The 23,139-nt window shown below is 50.6% G+C and overlaps 2 protein-coding genes across 23 annotated transcripts in view; one reads left to right on the plus strand and one right to left on the minus strand.

Moving 5' to 3' along the window:
- The window catches only part of ADPRHL1 (ADP-ribosylhydrolase like 1), a 46,590-nt gene extending 37,732 nt beyond the window's left edge, over positions 1-8,858 (minus strand). For 7 of the 13 annotated variants that reach the window (XR_012327818.1, XR_012327816.1, XR_012327813.1 and 4 more), the window contains exons 1-2: positions 8,680-8,858; positions 17-3,056 (exon numbers count right to left, since the gene is read on the minus strand). The gene's annotated coding sequence lies outside the window, so the exon portion shown is untranslated. The remainder of the gene's footprint in view (positions 1-16; positions 3,057-8,679) is intronic. The other 6 variants (XR_012327822.1, XR_012327823.1, XM_073795454.1 and 3 more) reach the window with 2 other exon arrangements.
- Positions 8,859-8,968: 110 nt separating this feature from the next.
- The window catches only part of TMCO3 (transmembrane and coiled-coil domains 3), a 31,184-nt gene continuing 17,013 nt past the window's right edge, over positions 8,969-23,139 (plus strand). For 6 of the 10 annotated variants that reach the window (XM_033843816.2, XM_033843819.2, XM_033843818.2 and 3 more), the window contains exons 1-6: positions 9,105-9,162; positions 10,770-10,849; positions 17,088-17,610; positions 19,610-19,789; positions 21,330-21,521; positions 22,569-22,697. In XM_033843816.2, coding sequence (XP_033699707.1) covers positions 17,107-17,610; positions 19,610-19,789; positions 21,330-21,521; positions 22,569-22,697 — 1,005 coding nt within the window. In that variant the 5' untranslated portion in view covers positions 9,105-9,162; positions 10,770-10,849; positions 17,088-17,106. Of the gene's footprint in view, positions 9,163-9,187; positions 10,850-17,042; positions 17,611-19,609; positions 19,790-21,329; positions 21,522-22,568; positions 22,698-23,139 lie in introns of those variants that run through there. The other 4 variants (XM_033843815.2, XM_033843822.2, XM_073795456.1 and 1 more) reach the window with 4 other exon arrangements.

The following is a 23,139-nucleotide window of genomic DNA, read 5'->3' on the forward strand; positions in this document are numbered from 1 at the left end:
ATGGCTGAAAACAAACCAGCAAAAACACCTGGATGTCTACCGTCAATTCAAAACTGGAAGGAAAAAAATTAAAAGGAGAAAGTGTTGCAAAAGAAATTAATCTGAATAAAAACACTGAACAAAACTTTAGCTGGAATTTAAAAGAAAACCAAAGGTTTAACAGTACAAATGCATCAGAAATTTGTAAACTATTCAAGGGACATAAATTGATACGAAGTTTACAGGTTGCTGAAACATGATTAATGTTGAAAGAACTTTCCTTTCTGAAAAAGTTTAAACTGAGACCAATTTACTTACCCAAGCTCTGTCATGCCATCTACAAATTCTTTTTGCTAAATTCACATAGAGTCGCGGCCCTGAATTTCCACACTATACCCAAAACGGTGATACTAGGCTTAAATCTAGGCTTAAATCATCACAAAACTTCTGAATTCCATCAATTCCAATTTTATTTTCATCTTGTGGGTCTGTAGTTAAAGTTAAGGGGAAAACAAGTTAAAAATTTGGATATTTTGAAAAGCATTACTAAAATGGGTGGTAAGAATCATACCTCTACTACATAGTTTTGGCAAGTGTGTTTCAAATACATCAATCAATGCACTGCAATTTTCTACCATATGTGAAAGACATAGCAATAAATAATGATTTATCCAGAAAATACTCTTTATTTTTAAAATCTAGGTTCCTGGGTTTTTGGGGTGGGGAAAATCATTGAAACTTCTTTGAAGACTTCATCATTAAGAAAAAGTTAATTAATCTCCCTAAAGTAAAATAAAATTTCAAGTTTACAGAATTTTACCTTGCCCAAAGGCAAACTGCTATGAAAAACACTGTAAAGCATTCAAAATATTTTAAGTTTTTATCACCACCTTGTCAAAGCAAAAGAAAGATGATTTTCTTTTAAAAGTGATTTCATTTGCTACAGTGCTAACACTACTGCACAATACTCATTCTTCAGTTGTTTAGTTTCTGCATCCACGTTTAACAGCCTAGAAATTCAGGCTCCCCCTGCCCCCCCATCCCCCCCCCCGGCAATTTCTAGTTTAGACATAAAATTAAGGAACTTAGCATTTCTCCATGGGAAAATCAAACCGTGAAATCCATCAAAAGAATCAGCAAGGCCTCACCAAGCGAGGTCCTGTGACCTCAGCCTGTGTCTCCTAACCGGCATCACAATGACAGACCACCTGCTGCCGTAGAAGGTGGGAGAAGCAGGCCCGCGGCACCTTCCCGCAAAGGAAGGTTAAGTGCAACAAACTCTTCTTCCATCACACGAGATCGAACTCTTACGTGCTCAACGCCACGTTTATATATACATATGTTGTTACCAAAGAAGAACTGCTGACCTACCTTAAATGAGCAAAATCACAGACCCTTCCAACTCTACGCTCCTGTGTCCGTGAGAACCTGCCGCTGTGGGCTCATAGGACAGAGGTTCCCACACACCTCCTGACTCAAGCCTGCGCTCCTAACACAACAGACCTTCAGGATAACAGAAAAATGGGTCTACGATGCCCTCACCTAATAACCGTCCTGATAAACTTCACATATAATAATTTAGAATGCTTTAAAGTAGTCTGGAAGCACTCATTCATTTGTATACATTGTGTAACAACAGTTGTTCTATTTGTCAATTGGCTTTGAACTATACATCTATGTTTAGGGGCCAAAATGACTGTACCATATGTCTACTTTAAATGACTAGAATTGCATGAATAAAATTAAATGATAAGGGATGAAGCTTAAAGACTAAAGATAATTTTCACATAAAAATATTTTTCCAAAGGCAGCTGCACATATCTGAATAACTTTTAGAATCTGCATAGCATATGACTTACAAAATTAGCTCAGTAATTAACTTAGCCAAAAAAATTTAAAGCACACTGAAAACAATGTTCATTTTTGGAGAACTACAACAAGTACAAATCTGTTTTTTAAACCACAGAACATGTTTCTGAACCAAGATTTTTTTTTTTAATGGAATGCAATTTTCAATTGATTTTTTGGATCTAGATAGACAGATTATACACAGTATTTTCAAAAGTGAAAAATGAAAATAATAAATAAACAAGAACTTAAAGCCAAGGGAGTTACTCTGTTTGTGTTAATACTTGTTTAAATGAGGGATTTTATTTTTTAAGTTTTGGAAAGATAAGATTAACCTTAGAAACTGCTAGAAAAAAAAAAAATCAGCTCTTGAATCGTTGCCGCCTCTCCCATTACAGCACAGACCTGACATTTGATGTGGAATCTAGAGCCTGCTGAGCAGCCTGGATCTGCACAGACTCATCACGCAGACTTATTTTTGCCGCATGACTGCATTTTGATAGGGAAAGCTCCATTCTAAGTGCCAATTTCAATGAAAATAACAACTGTCCCCAGCTGACAACACACAGGTTTTTTTGCCAAGAGTTTTTCCAGAAGCTTCTGCAGCTGGAGCTGTTCCAGGGCTCCAACACCAGCACACGGTGTTAAGGGCAGGATACCTGTACCCTCGCGTCAGAATTACTCTTACGAGTCGGTATCGTTCTGGAATGGCCTTCTCACCACGTATCCCTGCCTACGTGCAAGTGCTGGGGAGAAGTACTGTCTTAACGAGTGTAGCCACCTGGCCTGGACACCAAGCCTCCGAGCAGTGACCGTGCGCAGCCGACTGTGGGCACACGAGCCTCCGCGCAGGCCACGTGCAGGAGGGCTCGCTGCTCATCAGTCCTCAGACTTTTGTGCAGCTGAACATCTGCACGGGAAGGGAATGCACGTCGGGGGCCCTGGGACGCAGCACGGAGACTCCGGCACAGTCACCCTGCTCCCTGGAGACGCACGCACTCGCCACTGCGCCCCTCCCTTTGTACCAGTTATACAGCGGCTCCAGCGTCTTCCTGTCCACGGAGGTTCGCATGGAGTCCTTGTGGAACGAGGCCAGGTTCTGGAAGAAGCTGTCTGTGGCGCGTCCAGTTTCCACTCACTTTGGGCTGAGCGCCGGATGGCAGTTCTCTCACCAGCCTGAGTGCCGCGAGCTGGAGAACCTCGTCCTTCTGAGATGATTTAAGCTTATGCTGTGGGAAACAAAAGAAGCAGGAAAGCCAATGAGGCCAGTCCAGAGAGCTGTTTCAGCTCTATCACTAACTCCTATATTGTAACTGGACTTAACTTTTCCTTGGGTGACCGGACTTCACTTCAGAATTACAGGAAGACAAAGCCTTGTTTTTCATCAGTTAAAAAGACTGCACAGCCTTCTGAAAATTCAAACGACAGCATCTACACAGTAACAAATATACAAAGTCTCATCTCCCCCGAATTAGAAGAATCAATGTTTTATACAAAATACATTTTGATCTCTATCTGGTTCACTTTGCAAGAAGTAGGATGTTAATTTTTTTCTAAGTCTCAGTGAAATTCCTCTTTATAACACATATGTACCCTCTGATGAAATGCGGCTAACCCGAGGCCTGACCACATCACCACTGCCCACCTGGGGGTCCTCCTTGGCTTCAATTAATTTCAGGCCCTAATGGCCAGGAGGAGGACCTCATGGTTGGAAACATCATTATTTTAAGTTTTTCTCCGTTTAAAATTAGCAGAACGCTGATGAAAACAAACACACACATAACAAAGAATTGTGTGAAAAATAACTTATACAAGTTCCAGAAGCAGGCGCAAAAAGCCTGTTATGGTTAAATGAAGATGATACTAATAATGAGAACGACTGTGTACATGAGACAGAAATAAGACGGAAAGACAGGGCAGAGGCTGTCGGTAGGTAGTAAATAACAAAACCGCCATGTAACAGTACTATATATAGCATATAATGAAACCGAATAGCATTTTCATGTTTCCAGGTATCGGATGGTTAAGGTTTTATTTATCCAAGGTAGCCTGATGAAAACAACAGCAGAAATGACAGTCATTCATTAATTTCTGTAAATCAAAACAGACTCTGTGGTCTACTGGGTGCTAATACTTTAAAAGACACTTTACACAATAATATGATAAGGGGAAAAGTTTTACTTAAAATGATTTATACTCAGTCTTGTTCAAAAAAAAGATGAGTTTATAGAAGCACACAGAATAAATTATAATTTACAGAAATATGTAACTGGAAAACAAACTGTAGATGAGGAAATCAAGCAGAGGAAATAAGGAAAATAAGAAAGCCAGAGATAAGACACAGACACGCACACCATATATATGAGTTGAAAGTGAGCTGAAAATTAGGCTCTGAGCTTCTCAGTTGCCAACGTAAAGAAGAAAAGAGGATTAGTTAGGAAAATCTATTTTCATAAGATTTAAAGACCCACCAGTGGCCCAGTGGCCCCTCCTGGCGCTGAGACTGGAAGGAATTGGAGACATGAAATGTCCCCTTTGTACCAGACCAGCTCCTCACCAAATGCCACCAGTGAACAGCAGAGCAAGCTTGCAACGCTTTTTGCTAAGGCCTCCCTCAGTGCCTGCTGGTGCCAGAAGAGCAGGGGACAACTGAGCAGAAGTTACGCCACTGCAGTCCACACACACTGCTCTCCAAGTGTGGCTGGGGACACCAGGGGCCTAAGACCTTTCAGGGGTTCCACGGTCACAAGAGTATCTCCAAGTGCCTCCAGCCGTTACCCACTTTCTCACTCTCACTGGGGCACAGCAGAGGCTTCCAGAGGCTGCCTGACCGGCGACATCACAACAGACTGAACACAGAGGATTGGAGAACCTAACTTTGATTAAAGATGTTTGCAAAAATGTAATGTGAATATATAACGGGTTTACTATTGTTATTTTTAAACACAGATATTTTTAAACTTTCCATTTTAATTTCTAATATGGTAAATACCAATGGCTACAATCCCAATAATTTTTTAAAGTGTATAGGGGGCCTGGGACTTAGAAGTTTGAGAAACACTGATCTAGAGTAACCCAGGGAATTAATATTTTGGCTACTTAGAACAATGACTGTTGATCATTTGGGGTCCTGGGTCCCTTCTGGAATCTGATGACAGCATGGATCCTTTCTCCTGGAAAACGTATGCGGTACACACGTGGGCATATGGTTTGGCACAGAAATGCAGGGTTTTCATGGACCTTTTAGGACCATCCTGGCTTCTCAGAGGCTGGGGGAAGGTGGAACTCGGGCTAAGAACCCCGGAGCTAGGTCAGGAGGTGCTGGTCTCTGCCGCAGTGAGAGCACCGCGCAGACAGGTGGGCGAACTGTGCTCCACGCGGCTGCATTTACAAACCCGCAGCTACCCAGCGACTGCAGCCTACAGTCCGGGTTCCAGGGGCACACGTAGAGTGCATATTCTCTACCTTATTTCCTGAAATTGAGCCTTTGAGAAAAACCAAAGAGTTCAAGGTTCTGTTCTCTGGGAAGATTAAATTTTGCTCAGTGCGGTCAGATGCCAAAGGCTTTGACAGTAAACTGACAAAAGACAATGCTGGCATCTTTGATGACACCGATGGCTTCCCCAAGGGAGGTGGGCAAAGCCAAGGCTTACCTCAGACACCTTAAGACAGTGACAGGTGTTCGACCCCAAAATGGTGCACCGTTCAGAAGACCCATGACATGTTCACTACGGAAACCGCGGTCAATGCTAGATTTTAACATTCTGTCAGGCTTGTGAAGGCAGAATGCGGTACATACATACAATGAAATTCAGCCACAAAAAATCATGGAGTACTGATATATGCTACGATGTGGGTGGGCCTCGAAAACATTATGCTGAGCAAAGGAAGTCGGACACAAACGGTCACACGCTGTGAGGTTCCATTCGCGTGAAACGTGCAGCACAGGCAAGTCCTGAGACGGAGGCGGGCGGCGCGGCCAGGGCTGGGGAGGCAGGCGTGGGAGGGACTGCCGACAGGTGTGGGCCTTCCTTCGGGGGATGGAAGTGTTCTGGAACTAGACACAGGCAGCGGTAGCGCAACGCGGTGAAGGTCCTACGCACCACTGGACTGTACACTTCGAAAGAGTTAACTTTATGTTACGTGATTCCACCTCAAAAGAATCCACCTTAGCACCCTGAGGCTCTCCAAGATGAGCCAACAGAGCAACGGTTGCTCAGGTGACAACCATGCAGTCGGCAGATCCCCGCCAAGGAGACGCCGCCCAGCACCTGGAGACCAGGAGAGGTCCCATCTCGAGGTCCCTCTCCTGACAGCAGCCTCCCGCAGCCCCTCCTAAACCGCGACCAAGCGGCCACACGACAGTATAACGGGGAGCGCTTTCCGGGAAGCCTAGGAGGAGGGAGGCAGGAGGAGCACGTGGCCCCAGGCCACCCAGAGCGCTCTGAATTGTCACCGCGTGAGTTACAAAGTGGGGGGAGTGCAGATGATCAATCTATTCCAGGTGGCAGGACCTGTCTATCCCAAGACAGATCCTACCCCCTGGAACCGCGAAGTGGCACAAAGGTGCCGGTTCTGCATGAGCAACCGCAGCCGTGGGTCCAAGCCGAGCCCAGAGCAGGTCTCTGGCCAGGATGAAAGGGGAGGGGATGGTCAGTAAGGTTCCAATGATTCAATGTTACCCCTACGGTGATTAGAACAACCACCAAGAGCTAAATCTAAAGACTATATGTGCTTCATGCCCAAAAGGGACAAAGAGCTTCAAGTTGCAATTTGTAAAAAAAGGGACCCATGGGCTTCCCTGGTGGCGCAGTGGTTGAGAGTCCGTCTGCCGATGCAGGGGACGCGGGTTCGCGCCCCGGTCCGGGAAGATCCCACATGCTGCGGAGCGGCTGGGCCCGTGAGCCATGGCCGCTGAGCCTGCGCGTCCGGAGCCTGTGCTCCGCAACGGGAGAGGGCACAGCAGTGAGAGGCCCACGTACAGCAAAAAAAAAAAAAAAAATCTGGACAATCCAGGAAAAACATCAGATAAATTCTCTACCTCTGGAAAAAGTCTCAAACATTTTAATTGTGACCTTGTAAAAAATCACCCATGTGATCTGGGCACCAAAACTGACCACATACAAAACGAAAATGTTATCCTTAAAATGTCCTTCCAGAGACACTGAATACAACAAAATCTCCTCTTAGGGTCAACTTACAAGGGGCTGCCAGGGCAACCACACTGACCCAGTTCGTGCCATCAGTTCAGTCGCCTTGATGGTTTCAGGTACAGCAGGCGGGGACGACCTTCTCGAGCCCTCACGTTCCTCTGACCGGCGCTTCTCCATCTGCTTTCTTGCCTGCTCTTCCCATCCAGAAGGTTGGTTCTCACGCCTCCCCTCTTCCTGGCACATTCCTCCTGGACCACCTCTCTCCGGCCTGAAAGCCTCTCCCCGGCCTCCCACTACCACGAGGACAAAGGCTGCCATTCCTCCCTGTCACCAGATGAGTGCCCATCACAGCCTCCCGCCGCGGCTGCTCCCTGGCTCTCTGCGCTCCGCGGGGCCCTCTTCCCATTCCTGTCCCTCCCACCCCACACGTGCGCCGCGCACATCTGGCTGCCCCACTCCCACTCATTCTCGAGAGTTCAGCTCAGCTCACACCGTGCTGCCGCGGTCAAGCCTTCACTGGCTGGGCATCTGACGCCCCACACCCCACCCTGCGGGTGCCTGGAACCGGTGCCTCTCCCTGGCACTTATCCCAGCTATAATAATGTAGCTGCGTGTTCAGTGCCCGTCTCTCCTGCTGGGACATCGTCTCCATCAGTACCAAACCCACGTCTGCTTGCTCAGTGTCGAAGCCCCGGCACCTTGCACACCACCTCGCTTGCACGCAGAAGCCACTGAATGTACTGAATGAACACTGAAACCCTTCAACTACCATGGTTTCCACGACGTTTCAAAGTAACTGTACGTTTCCAGAAAGCCCGCCCTCTCCTGGTCTCCAGATCTACGTCTCTAACCAACTAGATCCCGCTATCTCCCCCTCCTCACAGCATCATCTTTCCGTACAAACCTGCGCTTCCTTCTACAATCCCTAGTTTGGTCAATACCATGACCGTCTGCTCAGACGCCCCAGCCAGGCCTGCACAGCCCTTCCTCTCCTTTAGCTCCTTTTCTGAACGGCTCTGTGAAATTCCCCACCCTTCCCTCCTCTCATGCCCCTTGTTCCTACCGACAGTCTTCGTTCAAGTCTTCTCTTCTTACCGAGCTATTACCGCCGCTTCCTAGCTGGCCTCCCCGACCCGCAGTCCTGACCCCCTCCCATCCAAGTCCTGTTCTCCGGACAAAAGGCGATCGCTTCGCACACACCCCTCCTTCTCAAAGACCTTCCAGGCTCCCGCTCTCTCCTGGGAGACTCTGCCCTCCTCGGCGGGGAACACGAGACCCTGCTCGGGAGCCCTGCCATTCTCGACCCTGAAGTCCACGTTCCGGCCGCTCTGAACCACCGGCAAGGCTCAGGCGCGATCCGGTCCACCGCATCTCCCGGCAGGACGCCCGCCTGCCCGGAACGTCCTCCCTCCGGGGTCACCCGGCTGCTCGCGCTCCCGAGGAGGCAGTGCTCGGAGTCCCCGGCCCGCTCTGTGCCTCCGTCTCGTCAAGCAGCACCGCCGCACTTGGGTCACCGGTCCGGTCCCACCTGCGTGCTCCCCGCCGCGCTTAAGGACTCCGCGCCCGGCCCTGGGCCCCGACCGCCAGTCCCCGACCCACGACCTCCGACCCCAACCCTCGGCCCCAGCAGCGCCTCGCCGCCCCCCAGTCCCGGATGCCCGGGAGCAGCCGAGAGGAAGGCGAGCCGCGGGCCACCTACCATACTCCCCGCGCTCCCCAGCTTGTCGCCGGCCCTGGCCGTCTGCGCAGGCGCCCCGGCCCGGCCGCGCCATCCCCGTCCCTGTCCTCAGCCCCCGGGACACCCGCCCAGGGAGGCAGCAACAGGTCAGGCCGGGCCGGCGGGACTCCAATTCCCGGCGTGCACTGCGCCGCCCGGGGCCGCCGGGATGCAGGCCCCGCGGCGCCTCCGACTCCCGGCGTGCACCGCGCCGCCCTGGGGTGGACGGAAACCCACACCCCGCCTCCTTAAAGGGGCCGCGACTGCCTTTGAGCCGCGTCGGCTCAGAGGGCGTTCGAGAGAGCACTGCGGGCCTCCTGGGCCCTCCCCGTGCCCGACCTCGTCCCCGTCCTCGTCCCCGCCCCGGGGGCGGCCCCGCCTCCCGGAAAGGGATGCGGATAAGCCGGATAAGGTCTTCCCCTCTGGAAAGTCGGGCCCGGGACGCGGCGCGGCCGGAACGTCTAGGTGAGCGTTCGGCGCGGGGCCCCGGGTCCGGCCTGAAGTGCGGCCCTCGGGGCTTCCCTCTCCTCCCCTCCCTTCCCCTGGGGTCTCCCCTTCCCGTGGGTGTTAGTTCTTCTCCTCCCCGGGGTCTGGTCTCCCCTCGGGGTCTCTCCTCCCAAGGTCTACTCTTCCTGGGGGTTCCTTCTCCCCCTCCCCGGGAGTCTGGTCTCCCATCCCCCTCCCGGGTCTCCCCTCTCCGGGGGTCTCCCCTTCCCGAGGATGTCTTCTCCCCCTCCCTGGGGGGCGGTGTCTGGTCTCTCCTTCCTCTCCCTAGAGGTCTCCCCTCCTCCTTTCCAGGGGTCTCTCCGCCTTCTCCCGAGGTTCCGTCCTCTCGGCCTCACTCAGCCCCCGCCCGCTCTCTCCTCCTCCGGGCTTTGCGCCGAGAGCGGTGCTGCACCTGAGCACCCTTTACCGGACCCCGCACCTGGCGGCGGCCCCGGGGTTGCGGGGAGGGCCGATGGGGGTGCGGGCGGGAGCTGGCGAGGCTTCAGACACCGCGGGCCACTCGGTTGGACAGTCTACACTCTCCCGGTGCCTGATCCTCGGGTCAGATCTGCGGAGGAGCCGCCGCTCCACGAGCCCCTGGGGGTCCTGGCTCTGCGAGCCGCTCCCTGGTTCCCGTCGGACCTCACCCGTGGTCCCCGTTCACGGTGTCGTCCAGGTGTCAGGCGGCCCCGCCAGGTTCCAGGTCCCCTGGGAAAAGGACGCACGACGTGAGCCCCGAGTTTCCGCGTGATTCGGGGACAGCCCGTCATCCAGCTCCGGGGAGCCGCTACGAGGAGGGGGGCCTCGTGGAGGGTCGCTGCCTGTCACGGGGACAAGTATCCCGTGAATGACTCTAGCGCTTTCCTGAGGGTGGGAAGATGCAAGGATCCGCTCTGTAAATGTTGTTCCTAGAGTGTAACCGTCGAAGGGCCTGTTTTCCCAAAGCGCCAGGCCTCATTCCGTCCTGGGTCTGCGCTCCCCTCGGGCTGCGCTGTGTGCGCCCGGCACCCCATGGCTGGCCGGGGGAACCGGATGGCGAATAACGTAACTGAGTTCACAGCCTTTTTATACGTTTTTCTGATCATTTTTTCGGCCAGAGCGGCATACTGTCTTACTGGTCCCAAATTTCTTTTATAATATAAATTGTTGAAAAGACAGTGTCTCAGTGATTGGATTATTAACGGAATACTGGGTTTTTGTACAGTTTAATTAACATTAAATACTTTAAAACTCTTTATTGTCCGTAAGAATTTTCTTCTTTCATTCCTCTCCCCCTTTTTTTAACTCATTCTCCCATTTTACTGATTAGAAGTGAACCATAAATTGTATTGTAAGTGCTTATAAGTGCTTTATCTTTTAAGAAATAGACTTTATGTCATCTAACTTGTTAAAGTGTAAAATAGGCTTTTCAGGTAAACTCCTCCACAGATTACATTGAGGTAGATCGCTTCCACTGGGGGTTTCTTTGCTTCCTTGGATCTTTCCACAAGTTCCCCCCTTTGTTTCCCGTTTTGTGCCTGGCCTGGAAGTTCTGGTGGCATCAGGAAGAGATACTGCAAACAACCCTCCTGCTTTCCTTTTTCCAGAGGCCCTGCACCCGCTAACCCTGATCCTGCCCCATCCAAGCGGCTCGCTCTGGAATTCCTGCCTGGAGCTCCCATACCAGGTCAGCCACCCTCCCCCCTTTAGGGTCTGGGTTCAGCTGGGTAGACGGCCGGCCCCTAGGGTGGGCTGTCCCGGGAGCTGTGTCCCACCTGGTCCTGATGGCCTCTGCCCACAGACAGAGGCTGCTGTCAATAAACCACACTGACTTTGAGCAGTTGGACCTGCTAAAACTGAGGTGGTGGGTCTGGAAGGTCCTGAGGAAGAGAGACGGAGGGGCCTCTGGCTACACGTGTGCAGGAGGCTGGGGGGCAGGGCTGCCAGGTTCTCGCATTTTATTTTAGCCTAGTGTGTAAAGTAGAAAAACAGGGACGCTGCCTCCCCGCCCCCCATTCTCCGGAGGGCCTCCAGCAATGGTCTAGGGCTCTGTGGTCCAGCAGCGGGTGTCCCAGGAGAGTGCTGCACACCCTGCAGTCTTGATAGAACTCAGAGTGGAGGCGAGAGAGAAATCTTAACCTGGTGACTTTGCTCTGAAAAAACCTGGTCTTGGACTTTATTTTTACATTTTTTTTTGGCTGTGTTGAGTCTTTGCTGCTGTGCTGCTGCGCACGAGCTTTCTCTAGTTGCAGCGAGCGGGGGCTACTCTTTGTTGCGATGTGCGGGCTTCTCATCGCGGTGGCTTCTCTTGCTGTGGAGCATGGGCTCTAGGCGCGCAGGCTTTGGTAGTTGTGGCTCATGGGCTTAGTTGCTCCGCAGCATGTGGGATCTTCCTGGGCCAGGGCTCAAACCTGTGTCCCCTGCATTGGCAGGCAGATTCTTAACCACTGCGCCACCAGGGAAGCCCCAGATCTTGGACTTTTTATGTAAAATTATTGGAAGTTTCTTTGTTTTTGAGTAGGCTTAATAATGAACCCATATGCCTTTTTATTCTGAATCATTTATTACAAATTTTTTTTCTTAATCAAATAATCTCATCGATTTTAAAGTTAGTTTTGGGATTCCTGTTCTGCCTTTATAAAAACAAGCAAAACCTCCTAGAAATTTGGCAAAGTTGGGGAGATATATTTTAATTAATATTGGAATATGTATAAATAGAAAGTTGTAGGAGGGAAGGTGTGTGCTCAAAGTATTGATTTTTGCTATCACACTAAATGAAAAGTAACCTTGGGTTTCACTTTAGTTGAGTCATACTGAAAACCTTTGGTTTTAGGGCGTTTCCTACTTTAAAATATTCAAATGTCATACGCATGTTTGCCATGCTCTGCAGTGTAAACGGTGCACATTACACACAATAAGGGTGTAGTGGGAACAGGAAGCACTTATATAGAGTTTTAAAAACTTTGAGATGATTATAGAGTCACATAAAGTTTTAAAAAATAATACAGAGAATTCCTATAGAATATACATAGAAAATCCTGAAGATGCCACCAGAAAACTACTAGAACTTATCAATGAATTTGGTAAGGTTGCAGGATACAAAATTAATGCACACAAATCTCTGGCATTCCTATACACTAACAATGAAAAATCAGAAAGAGAAATTAAGGAAACAATCCCATTTACCATCGCAACAAAAAGAATAAAATACCTAGGAATAAACCTACCTAAGGAGATAAAAGACCTGTACTCAGAAAACTTACACTGATGAAAGAAATCAAAGATGACATAAACAGATGGAGAAATATACAATCATTATTGTGAAAATGACTATGCTACCCAAAGCAATATACAGATTCAATGCAATCCCTGTCAAATTACCAATGGCATTCTTTATAGAATTACAACAAAAAATTTTACAATTCGTATGGAAACACAAAAGACCCCAAATAGCCAAATCAATCTTGAGAAAAAAATAGAGCTGGAAGAATCAGGCTCGCTGACTTCAGGCTATACTACAAAGCTACAGTAATCAAGACAGTGTGGTATTGGCACAAAAACAGAAATATAGATCAATGGTAGAGGATAGAAAGCCTAGAGATAAACACACCACATATGGTCATCTAATCTATGACAAAGGAGGCAAGAACATACAATGGAGAAAGACAGCCTCTCCAATAAGTGGTGCTGGGAAAACTGGACAGCTACCTGTGAAAGAATGAAATTAGAACACTACCTAACACCATACAGAAAAATAAACTCAAAATGGATTAAAGACCTAAATGTTAAGACCGGACACTATAAAACTCTTAGAGGAAGACATAAGAAAAACACTCTGACATAAACCACAGCAAGATCTTTTTTGACCCACCTTCTAGAGTAATGAAAATAAAAACGAGAATAAACAAATGGGACCTAATGAAACTTAAAAGCTTTTGCACAGCAAACCATAAACAAGATGGAAAGACAACCCTCAGAATGGGAGAAAATATTTGCAAATGAAGCAACGAACAAAGGATTAATCTCCAAAATATACAAAGAGCTCATGGAGCTCAATATCAAAAAAACAAACAACCCAATTAAAAAATGGGCAGAAGACCTAAATAGACATTTCACCAAAGAAGACATACACATGGCCAAGAGACACATGAAAAGCTGCTCAACATCACTAATCATTAGAGAAATGCAAATCAAAACTACAATGAGGTACCACCTCACACTGGTCAGAATGGCCATCATCAAAAAATCTGCAAACAGTAAATCCTGGAGAGGGTGTGGAGAAAAGGGAACCCTCTTGCACTGTTTCTGGGAATGTAAATTGATACAGCCACTATGGAGAACAGTATGGAGGGTCCTTAAAAAACTAAAAATAGACCTACCATATGACCTAGCAATCCCACTACTGGGCATATACCCTGAGAAAACCATAATTCAAAAAGAGTCATGTAGGGCTTCCCTGGTGGTGCAGTGGTTGAGAGTCCGCCTGCCGATGCAGGGGACACGGGTTTGAGCCCTGGTCCGGGAAGATCCCACATGCCGCAGAGAGGCTAGGCCTGTGAGCCGTGGTCGCTGAGCCTGTGCGTCCGGAGCCTGTGCTCCACAACGGGAGAGGCCACAACAGTGAGAGGCCCGCGTACCGCAAAAAAAAAAAAAAAAAAAAAAAAAAGTCATGTACCACAGTATTCATTGGAGCACTATTTGCAATAGCCAGGACACAGGAGCAACCTAAATGTCAAATGATAGATGACTGGATAAAGAAGACGTGGCACATGTATACAATGGAATATTACTCAGCCATAAGAAGGAACGAAATTGGGTCATTTTGAGAGATGTGGATGGACCTAGAGTCTGTCATACAGAGTGAAGCAAGCCAGAAAGAGAAAAACAAGTATCGTATATTAATGCAGATATGTGGAATCTAGTAAAATGGTACAGATGAACCTATTTGCAGGGCAGGAATAGAGATGTAGAGAACGGACATGTGGACACAGCGGGAGAAGGGGAGGGTGGGACGAATTGGGAGATTAGGTTTGACATAAATACACTACCATGTATGAAATAGACAGCTAGTGGGAACCTGCTATAAAGCACAGGGAGCTCAGTGCGTTGTCTGTGATGACCTGGAAGGGTGGGATGGTGGGGGTGGGAGGGACGTCCAAGGTAGGGGGGATATAGGTATACATATGGCTGATTCACTTCATTGTGCAGCACAAAGTAACACAACGTTGTAAAGCAATTATACTCCAATAATTAAATAAAAGAATTAGATAAATTCAGAAAATACAGAGAAATCCTATAGACCCTTCACCCAGTATCCCCAGCGGGAGCTCTTGCAAAACTGTATCCTAAGCAGGAGCTGGGAGAGATACAGCCCACTGCCCGATCCGGGTGCACCAGGGCACATGCACACGCTCGTGTGTGTGTAGATCTGTGTGATTCTGTCACACGTGCACGCGCGTGTGGCCACCACCACTGTCAGGGCACAGAACACGTCCACCCCACAGGGTCCCTCCTGCTGCCTTGTTACGTCCACAGCCATCGCCTCCCCCTTCCCCGGGCCCTGACCCCCACTGTCCCTTCCCCGTCTCTGCAGTTTGTCATTTTAAGAATGTTGTGTAGGGAGTTCCTGGTGGCCTAGTGGTTAGGATTCCAGACTCTCACTGCCAGGGCCCAGGTTCAGTCCCTGGTCTGGGAACTGGGATCCCACAAGCCTCGTGGCCAAAAAAAAGAAGAAGAAAGAAAAGAAGTTGTGTAAATGGCATGATGCGTGAGCGTGGCAGGCTCTCCTCGGCCTTGAGGTCACCCGGGTTACTGCATCAGTCGTTCAAGATGTGGAAATTTTAAGAATTCATTATAAAACCACAACAAATCCAGAGTGTCTTTTTTTATAATTAAGAATAACAGTAACAAAATAACACTATTTACTGAAAAAAACATGTTACAGTTTAGTAGTCTGTAGGATTTGGTAGCCGAGTTTGAAGGTAAAATGAGGTGTTTATGGAAAAGGAGTGGTTCATATCTTGCGGTCTGTAAATAACTTCATGTTCACGGTAAAAGCTCTGTTCAGTGGAAACGTTAGCGTGACTACAGCTAACATTTGCAGAGGTTTTTCATAAACGTGAACAGCTGTCTTCGGTGTTTCGCGGAGAGGGATAGCTGCCTTCGGGAGCTTGTCTGAGGGAGGGGCCCGATGGACGGAGGGGTGTTACACGCCAGCTGCGCAGCAGTTTGTCTTCCTGAAGTTTGAAATCTGTAGAAGAATCACTTTCTGAGATCTTTTGGAGGAAATGTGCATGTCTAGGTCTGTGCAGTTAACAAAGCGCCTGCAATTTGTGTCTTGGTTCTGAAGGGTCCTAAATGTGTGCGTGTCTGCAGCAGTGCTTGAATTCTGTCTTTCCCTTGAAACAGTAGGAGCTTAGCAACTGAGTCAATAAAATAAGGGACCAGTGATATTGCCGGCTGTCTGTGGGATCAGCGGTTTGTTTGCTTAAGGTGGTAACGTTTACTTAAGGTTGTATTAAAACTGTGCCAGTGAACTCAGGAACTCAGCCCTACTCCATTATCCCACCTCATTAGGAAGCGCGCTGTCCTGCGTCCGTGGATCCTCTGGGAGATGCTGGGACCCAGAGTATCTAAACAAGTATTGAAATCGGACAGTTTCCTGACTTTCTACCCAGAATAGTGAGCCGGTGTGCAGTCTGTAATGGGTGACTTCTGATTGTCATTCTGAACACGGTGGCTCTCCTGCCCTCAGCGGTCGCCTCTGCAGGGTCTGCTGAGGTGCGTGGAGCAGTCGGCCCCCCAGACCGCCGGCTGGGGCTCTTTGCTGCGTTCCCACGTGTGTCTCTGTAAGCTCTGTCGGTGTCCACTTTCTGTTGGCTGTCATTCCTTGGTTTGGTCAGCATTCTATCTCTAGAAGTGCACACTCTTATTTTTGCTAATCTACTTTACCTGGGAAACCAGATTAAACTCATTAGAATTGGGATTACCAGTGAAATGAAAATATATATATTCTAGAATAACATGATTCCTTGGAAACGGTGGGTTTTGTTTTGTTTCGTTTTCTTTTTGGCATAAGGACTTGGGCCTAGTTGCCAGGCTCAGTGGGTGTATTTCAGGGTGCGTCTTACCGGGCTCTCCTGCATTTGTCACCTCTTCCGTCTTTGTTCTCTATCTTCCTGCCTCCGAGGTCATTCTTTCTTGGTGACCCTGCTGACCCGGCCTCCATCTGCTCCTGGATCAGCCCTCCTCTGGGCGACACAGCTGCAGCTCCCCCCGCTACTGGGGCCGGGGTCCTGTCTGCGCCCTGCTGCCAGGATGAGCTCCCAGGCGCTGCTTGAAGTCTTCCTTAAGGGAGAAGAGGAGGAACCTGAATCTGCATGATAGAAAGTGTCTGAGTGTGGTTGTAGTTTGTAATTTTTTTTCTCTCCTTGACATCTTGTTAGCACGTAAAGGTAGGCTGACATTGGAAATTTGACGGAATTCCAGGTGACTCAGGAAAGCACACGGTACGGCTCAGCCAGCTCGGCTCCATTTCCCAGCCCCTCGGACCTGGTTCCAGGGCCCCTCATCTGTGATGGGGGAAGCAGGTGGTGTTTCCTGGCCTTTGATATGTGAACCGTATGAAATGGAATTGGTTTTTGTCTTTTGTACATGGTAGATTTAGTAGGTATATGAGGCTGAGTTTCACTTTAAAAAGTTGCTTTTAAATTCAGATGTAATCTTTAATCTCAGCTCTTCATCAGGCACCATACTTTAAATTCAGTGTTTGATTGTGATCTAAGTGCAGCAGATAGTTCAGATGTTGTTCTACGAAAAATAACATTTTCCTCGGAAAAGTGGTAGTTTTTAGTAATTATTTAAAACTTTAATCTCCATAGCAATGAGTCATCGTTCAACTATACGTGTCAATACATCTCTTTCAGCTGAGAATGCGCATCTCAAATGCAAGCCCGACTTAGCAGGAGTCTTTGGACCACCTTGCCCTGTCCCTCAAGTCGGATCATGAAGGTGCTGGGGAGAAGCCACCTGTGGGTGTGGCTCCCGTTCCTTCACCTGCTGGCCAGCGGCGCGGAGCACGAGGAAGCGGTGAGACACGCCATCGAGTTGCACCGGCGCCAAGGGGCGGCCGTCACCCAGAGGAGACAGTGGGTCCTGGACGGTTGCAGAAAGCTCTCCGGGCTTCTTCGCCAAAAGGCTGTGGTTCTTAACAAACTGAAAAGTGCAGTCAGAGCAGTGGAAAAAGACGCCAGCCTTTCGGATGAAGAGAAGCTGTTTCAGGTGCACATGTTTGAAATTTTCCAGAAAGAGCTGAATGAAAGTGAAAACTCAGTCTTCCAGGCCGTCCATGGACTCCAGAGAGCCCTGCAGGGCGACTACAGGGACGTGGCCAACGTGAAGGAGAGCAGCAGGCAGCGCCTGGAGGCCCTGCGGAAGGCAGCCATCAAGGTGGGTCCAAGGCGGGGCGGGGTGCCCAGCGGAGGGGGCTCCGATCTGACCCAGCAGGCGCAGGAGAGCCGCTCCCTTGGCGCAGTCACTTAGCAGAGCCACACTTGAGCACTTCTAGGGGTCTCTCATGCTTTCTCCATGGTGGAGATCCCTGGGTATTGAAAGGAGTTACTCATGTTCCCCCAGTGAACTGACGTGGAAATAAGCCCGTTGTAATTGCCGTCAGGGTTTTGAGCTTCTGATAAGAATTACTTGTAGTGTGAAGGCTGACTTTCTTCAAGGCCCACATACTGAAAACAAAAATATTAAAGGTAGTTTTAAACAAATGTATACATTTGAATTAAGGATTTTGATGAAGGATACTTTTATTTTATTTTTTAATTTTTATTATTTTTTAAATAAATTTATTTATTTTTGTTTTTTGGCTGCGTTGGGTCTTTGTTGCTGCGCACAGGCTTTCTCTAGTTGCGGCGAGCTGGGGCTGCTCTTTGTTGCGGTGCGCGGGCTTCTCGTTGCAGTGGCTTCTCTTGTTGTGGAGCACGGGCTCTAGGTGCACAGGCTTTAGTAGATGCGGCGCGTGGGCTCAGTAGTTGTGGCTTGCCAGCTCTAGAGCACAGCCTCAGTAGCTGTGGCGCACGGGCTTAGCTGCTCCGCGGTATGTGGGATCTTCCCGGACCAGGGCTCGAACCTGTGTGTCCTGCATTGGCAGGTAGATTCTTAACCACTGCACCACCAGGGAAGCCCCTGAAGGATACTTTTTTTTTTTTTTTTTTGTGGTACGCGGGCCTCTCGCTGTTGTGGCCTCTCCCGCTGCGGAGCCCAGGCTCCGGACGCGCAGGCTCAGCGGCCATGGCTCACAGGCCCAGCCGCTCCGCGGCATGTGGGATCTTCCCAGACTGGGACACGAACCCGTGTTCCCTGCATTGGCAGGCAGACTCTCAACCACTGCGCCACCAGGGAAGCCCTACCCTGAAGGATACTTTTAAAATGATGAGAAGAAACTATTATTACGTCAGATGCGATAGTTATATAATACTTTGAAGCTGTCATTTAAGCCATCTGTCGTGTGCCAGGCACTGTAAATGTACGAAGCATCATTTCGTCTTCATGGAAAGGCTGTGGCAATATCATACAGCTGAAAAAGTAAAGAAGGTACAAAGTATTAAACTTTGTTTTGCCCAAGTGTGGTAGTTTGGGTAGGAATGTGGTGATGGGGTAAGTAGCCCCCTGGACTCGGGCGTCCTGCCTGTTGTTGGAAACAGACCGCCCCCTCCCAGCAGGATCACTGCCTCACCAGGTCCTTCGCACGGGTGGGACATTAAACTCCTTGGCGTTAAAGAGGGAGTCACAGGGGTGTCGGTTTGCGGTAGTTTAACGGTAGAACAGAGAACAAACATGAGTTTGAGTGGCGCTGCCCCCACCCGCCTGCTCTCTGCTGGTTCTGGCCTCACGGGTCTGAGGCGGTCCAGGCGCTGAGTAGAGGCCGCGAAACGGCCGAGCCTGTGCCTGGGGCCGCCCTCCGCTCGGCGCCCACTCCGCCTCGAACGTGAGCAAGTAGAGGGATTTGATTTGCGATCCCTCGAGCTTGAGCATGGCCGTGCGCTCTACGCGTGTTAAACTCTGTTCCCAGCACCAGCCGTCAACCGTGCACGTAAGCAATGCTGTCAGGCTCTCCTGGAACATCTCCCCTTCGTAACCTGGGAGCCCACTGTGTTCCGCTCGGAAGCGTCTAGCTAAGTAGGCAGGTGCGCAGCTGGGCTTCACACGCAGCCGGCACCGTGGCTGCAACCGCGTCAGGGTCGGCGGGTGGTTTTCGTGTGAAGAGAGGACCTTCGGCGTCTCTTTACGCTGGTGTGTTACATCCGTGTGTGTAAGTAGCCTTCCTGTGGGGTTTGCGGTGCCCTGGGGCACCTGGCCTCCACTGCCGTGTTCGCAGCGGGCAGGTCGTCCGGGTTTCCTTCGTCATAAACACCACCCTTCATTTCTTGCAAATGAATAGGAAGAGACAGAGTATGTGGAGCTTCTGGCAGCAGAAAAACATCAGGCTGAAGTTCTTAAAAGCATGCAGCATCGGAACAAGAGTTTATCCCTCCTGGATGAGATCCTTGAGGACGTGAGGAAGGCGGCAGACCGTCTGGAGAAGGAGACGGAGGAACGCGCTTTCGACGACAATAGGTCGGTGAGTAGCGTCCCCAGCAAGGTCCCCTCCGCCTGCCGAGCCGCTGAGAGGACGTGCACTTGGGACTGTTTGCGGGTGTACGGTAGTGCAGGCTGAAAACGAAGATGAGGCTGACGCACTCGTGTGGCCCTGAAGACGTGCCCCGTTTCCTCTGCTTCCCGCCCGGCCCCGTGTTTGGTCAGCGCCCGCCCCCCCCCCCCCCCCCGCCCCAACTGCCCCGCGCCCAGCAGCTCGTCTGTCTCCCCAGCCTTGGCTCCGGTCTCAGGAAGCTGGCCCTGGATGGCCACGTTTCAGTGCAGATCTGCCCGGGAGAGGCTCGCTCCTTACAGGAAACCACCTTTGGGTCCCAAGCAGCATGTCAGAGTGAGTCCTGGGACGGACTCAGGAAAGGGTTAGGTAATGACAGCAAACCAGAGCAAGGCTGAAGAGGGAAGGGGAGTGGGGCCCACAGTGACCCCGGGGCGGAGGAGGCTCTGGGTGTGTGAGGGCCGTGCGCCTGGGGAAAGTGTCATTGCTTTTACCCCGCTCACCAGGCACTCTGCCCTCCGCAGCTCCGGGCTTTTCCACACTGGCCCTCCCCCGGTCCTCCCGTGGTTCAGTTCAGCCTGGCACCGTCCCCGTGGGGCTGGCGCGGACCCCGTGGGGACAGGCCCAGCCCAAGACGGCCCCTACTCCAAATGCCAACGCCCCTCCCTCTGGCGTTTGCTGTGCTGCCCACAGAGCTCAGTCTGTTTGCTAGGTTGGCAGATTGGCACGAAGGACACAGCTCAGATGGAAGAGGTACAGGGGCAGGGTGTGGGGGACGGTGGCCGCTCCCCTGCCCGCTCCGGGCCTGGCAGCCTCCCCCAAACACCTCCACACGTTCAGCAGCCTGGAAGCTCTCGGAAGCTCGTGCCTGAAGGGTCTTCACGGAGGCTTCGTTATTTAGGCTCCTGACAAACTCGGCCTTCAGCCCCTCTGCCCTCCCAGAGGCCGTGGTGGAGCGGCGAGTTCAGCCCTCATCACGTGGCCGGCTCCTCTGGTGACCAGCCCCTCCCGTGGGTACCCGGGGGCTCTCCACCACCCCTCGCTCACCCGAGGGCAGGTGAGGTTGCGAGGGGCTTATTATGAAGGACAGCACACTCCTTTCACCTCTGCTGCTCTGGAGCGATTCGGGAACCGAGGCCAAAAGACCCAATATAGGGCAAGATGTTTGCATCGCTCTTTATCACTCAGGAAGTCCTGAGGGTTTGGGGGCTGTGGGCAGGAAAGGGGTCTAAGACCAAATATGTGTTCCTTGTTACAGATCACAGCGCCATGCCCTGAATCAGGTAGAGTAGGTGTTTGGAAGTAATAGAAATCCTGAACACTTCCATCCTTAAATCACTTTTCAATTGAAAGGCTTTTTCGAATTTTCTAATTTATCGGTCTTCGGTCACACTTGACAGAATGCTGAGAACGTTCCTGTCGTTCTTCTGTGTGGGACTTACTCTCTAACATTTGACCTTGAACTTAAACACGTCTAATTGGTTGTAGTGACACAACACTGTCATTGTTACAGGTCAGAGGGGTCAACTTTGAGGCAGTTCTGCGGGTGGAAGAGGACGAGGCCGGCTCCAAGCAGAACCTCACGAACCGGGAGGTCGAGGAGGACCTGGGCCTGAGCATGCTCATCGACTCCCAGAATAACCAGTACATCCTGACCAAGCCCAGGGACGCCACCATCCCGCGGGCAGACCCCCACCTCATCAAGGTAGCCCGCGCCTCCGCCTGGCACCCACGTCCGCTGCCTAAAAGCTGCCTTCGCTAGAATAGCTCCTTCTCACGGGGCAGAGAGGGCCTGGCCGTGGTTTCACGTGTGGCCTGTGTCGACGTGGGGGCGGCCTGAGGTGCACACCTGCACCCTTGGAGGGAGCCGGGCTAGTGGGGGGACGTGGAATTCTTTAGACTCGAGGTCGACAGGGTTGTGGTTCGGGATCACTGTTTGGACCTGGACCGTGTGAGTGACAGGTGTGAGAGGGAGGGAGTGCAGCCTGCGCAGGGCCACATCAGTCGCTGGGTCTCCAGCTAAACCCCCTGACGCTGGAGTCTGTTCAGGAGAAGAGACCGAGGCAAAGAACTCAGCCTTCAAGGTGCTGCCAGGACAGACAGCCGAGGGGCAGGTAGACATGCGGCCCCCACGGGCTTGTCCCGTGTGAGGGGCTGATCCCTGAACTGCTGTCTCGAATCCAGAGGTGAAAGACAGCACGTGTGCGGCCTTCCTTGGTTTTGACCACGTGGGGACTGGGAGGGGCTGAGTCTGAGAACGCGACTTCGTGCCCTTGGCGAGGGGCAGGGTCTCTCCACTGCGCAGTTGCCCCCCTTCCCCTTTGTACGTAGCATAGCTTCTGGGGCGGCATCTTGAGGCCACGTGAATACCCCATTCCTCGCCACCCGCGGGCCAGCAGCCTTAGCACCGTCCACGAGTCTCTTCTGGACCGGTTCATACCCTGAAGGTTAGGTCACCTTCGTGCCGTGGGAGCACAGTGGGGAAGGGCTCCCGGACTCGAGCCCTGAGAGGAGTCCTTGTACTCACAGTTCTCAGAGGACTGTCACGGGGTCCACGCGAGACAGACACATCGCTGTAATCGTTAGACGCTGAGGGGCGAGCCTAACCTGCTCCCAGAAGCCTCCCTCGGCTCCCGCACTTGCCTTTCTGCCCCCTCAGTGAGGCCAGGGTACCGTCCCACCCTACCTTCTCCTTTCTCTTGCTGCCTGTTATCTTATGTGTGTGTTTCTTGTCTGTTTATCCTTCTGTTAGGACATCGTCACCATAGGGATGTTGTCCTTACCATGCGGCTGGCTCTGTACAACGATAGGACTGCCGACCATGTTTGGTTACATCATCTGTGGCGTGCTTCTGGGGCCCTCCGGACTCAACAGTATTAAGGTAGGAACAAAATTGAACTGTTTAGTGTCTGTTGACCTTGAATTAATGAAGATAGCAGTTTCTTATAAATGACATTAAAGAAGATGTCTTTTAAAGTTAACTGAGGAATCTCTAAAGTGTAAGAAAGTCATTTTGTTCATTAATGAATGAGCAGCTTGACCAGACAAATGATCCTCTTCGTGTCTTTAAAATTATATTAGTTTTAAAGATTCTGTTCGCAGTAATATTATGGGCTGGATTATTCGGACACTGAAAGGAACTAAAAATCCTGGATTAAATGTATTTTTAAAACATGCTTGGAGGGCTTCCCTGGTGGCGCAGTGGTTGAGAGTCCACCTGCCGATGCAGGGGACATGGGTTCGTGCCCCGGTCCAGGAGGATCCCACATGCCGCGGAGTGGCTGGGCCCGTGAGCCATGGCTGCTGAGCCTGCGCGTCCGGAG

The sequence above is a fragment of the Tursiops truncatus genome, chromosome 18 (genome assembly GCF_011762595.2).
Source record: "Tursiops truncatus isolate mTurTru1 chromosome 18, mTurTru1.mat.Y, whole genome shotgun sequence".
NCBI classification, from domain to species: domain Eukaryota; kingdom Metazoa; phylum Chordata; class Mammalia; order Artiodactyla; family Delphinidae; genus Tursiops; species Tursiops truncatus.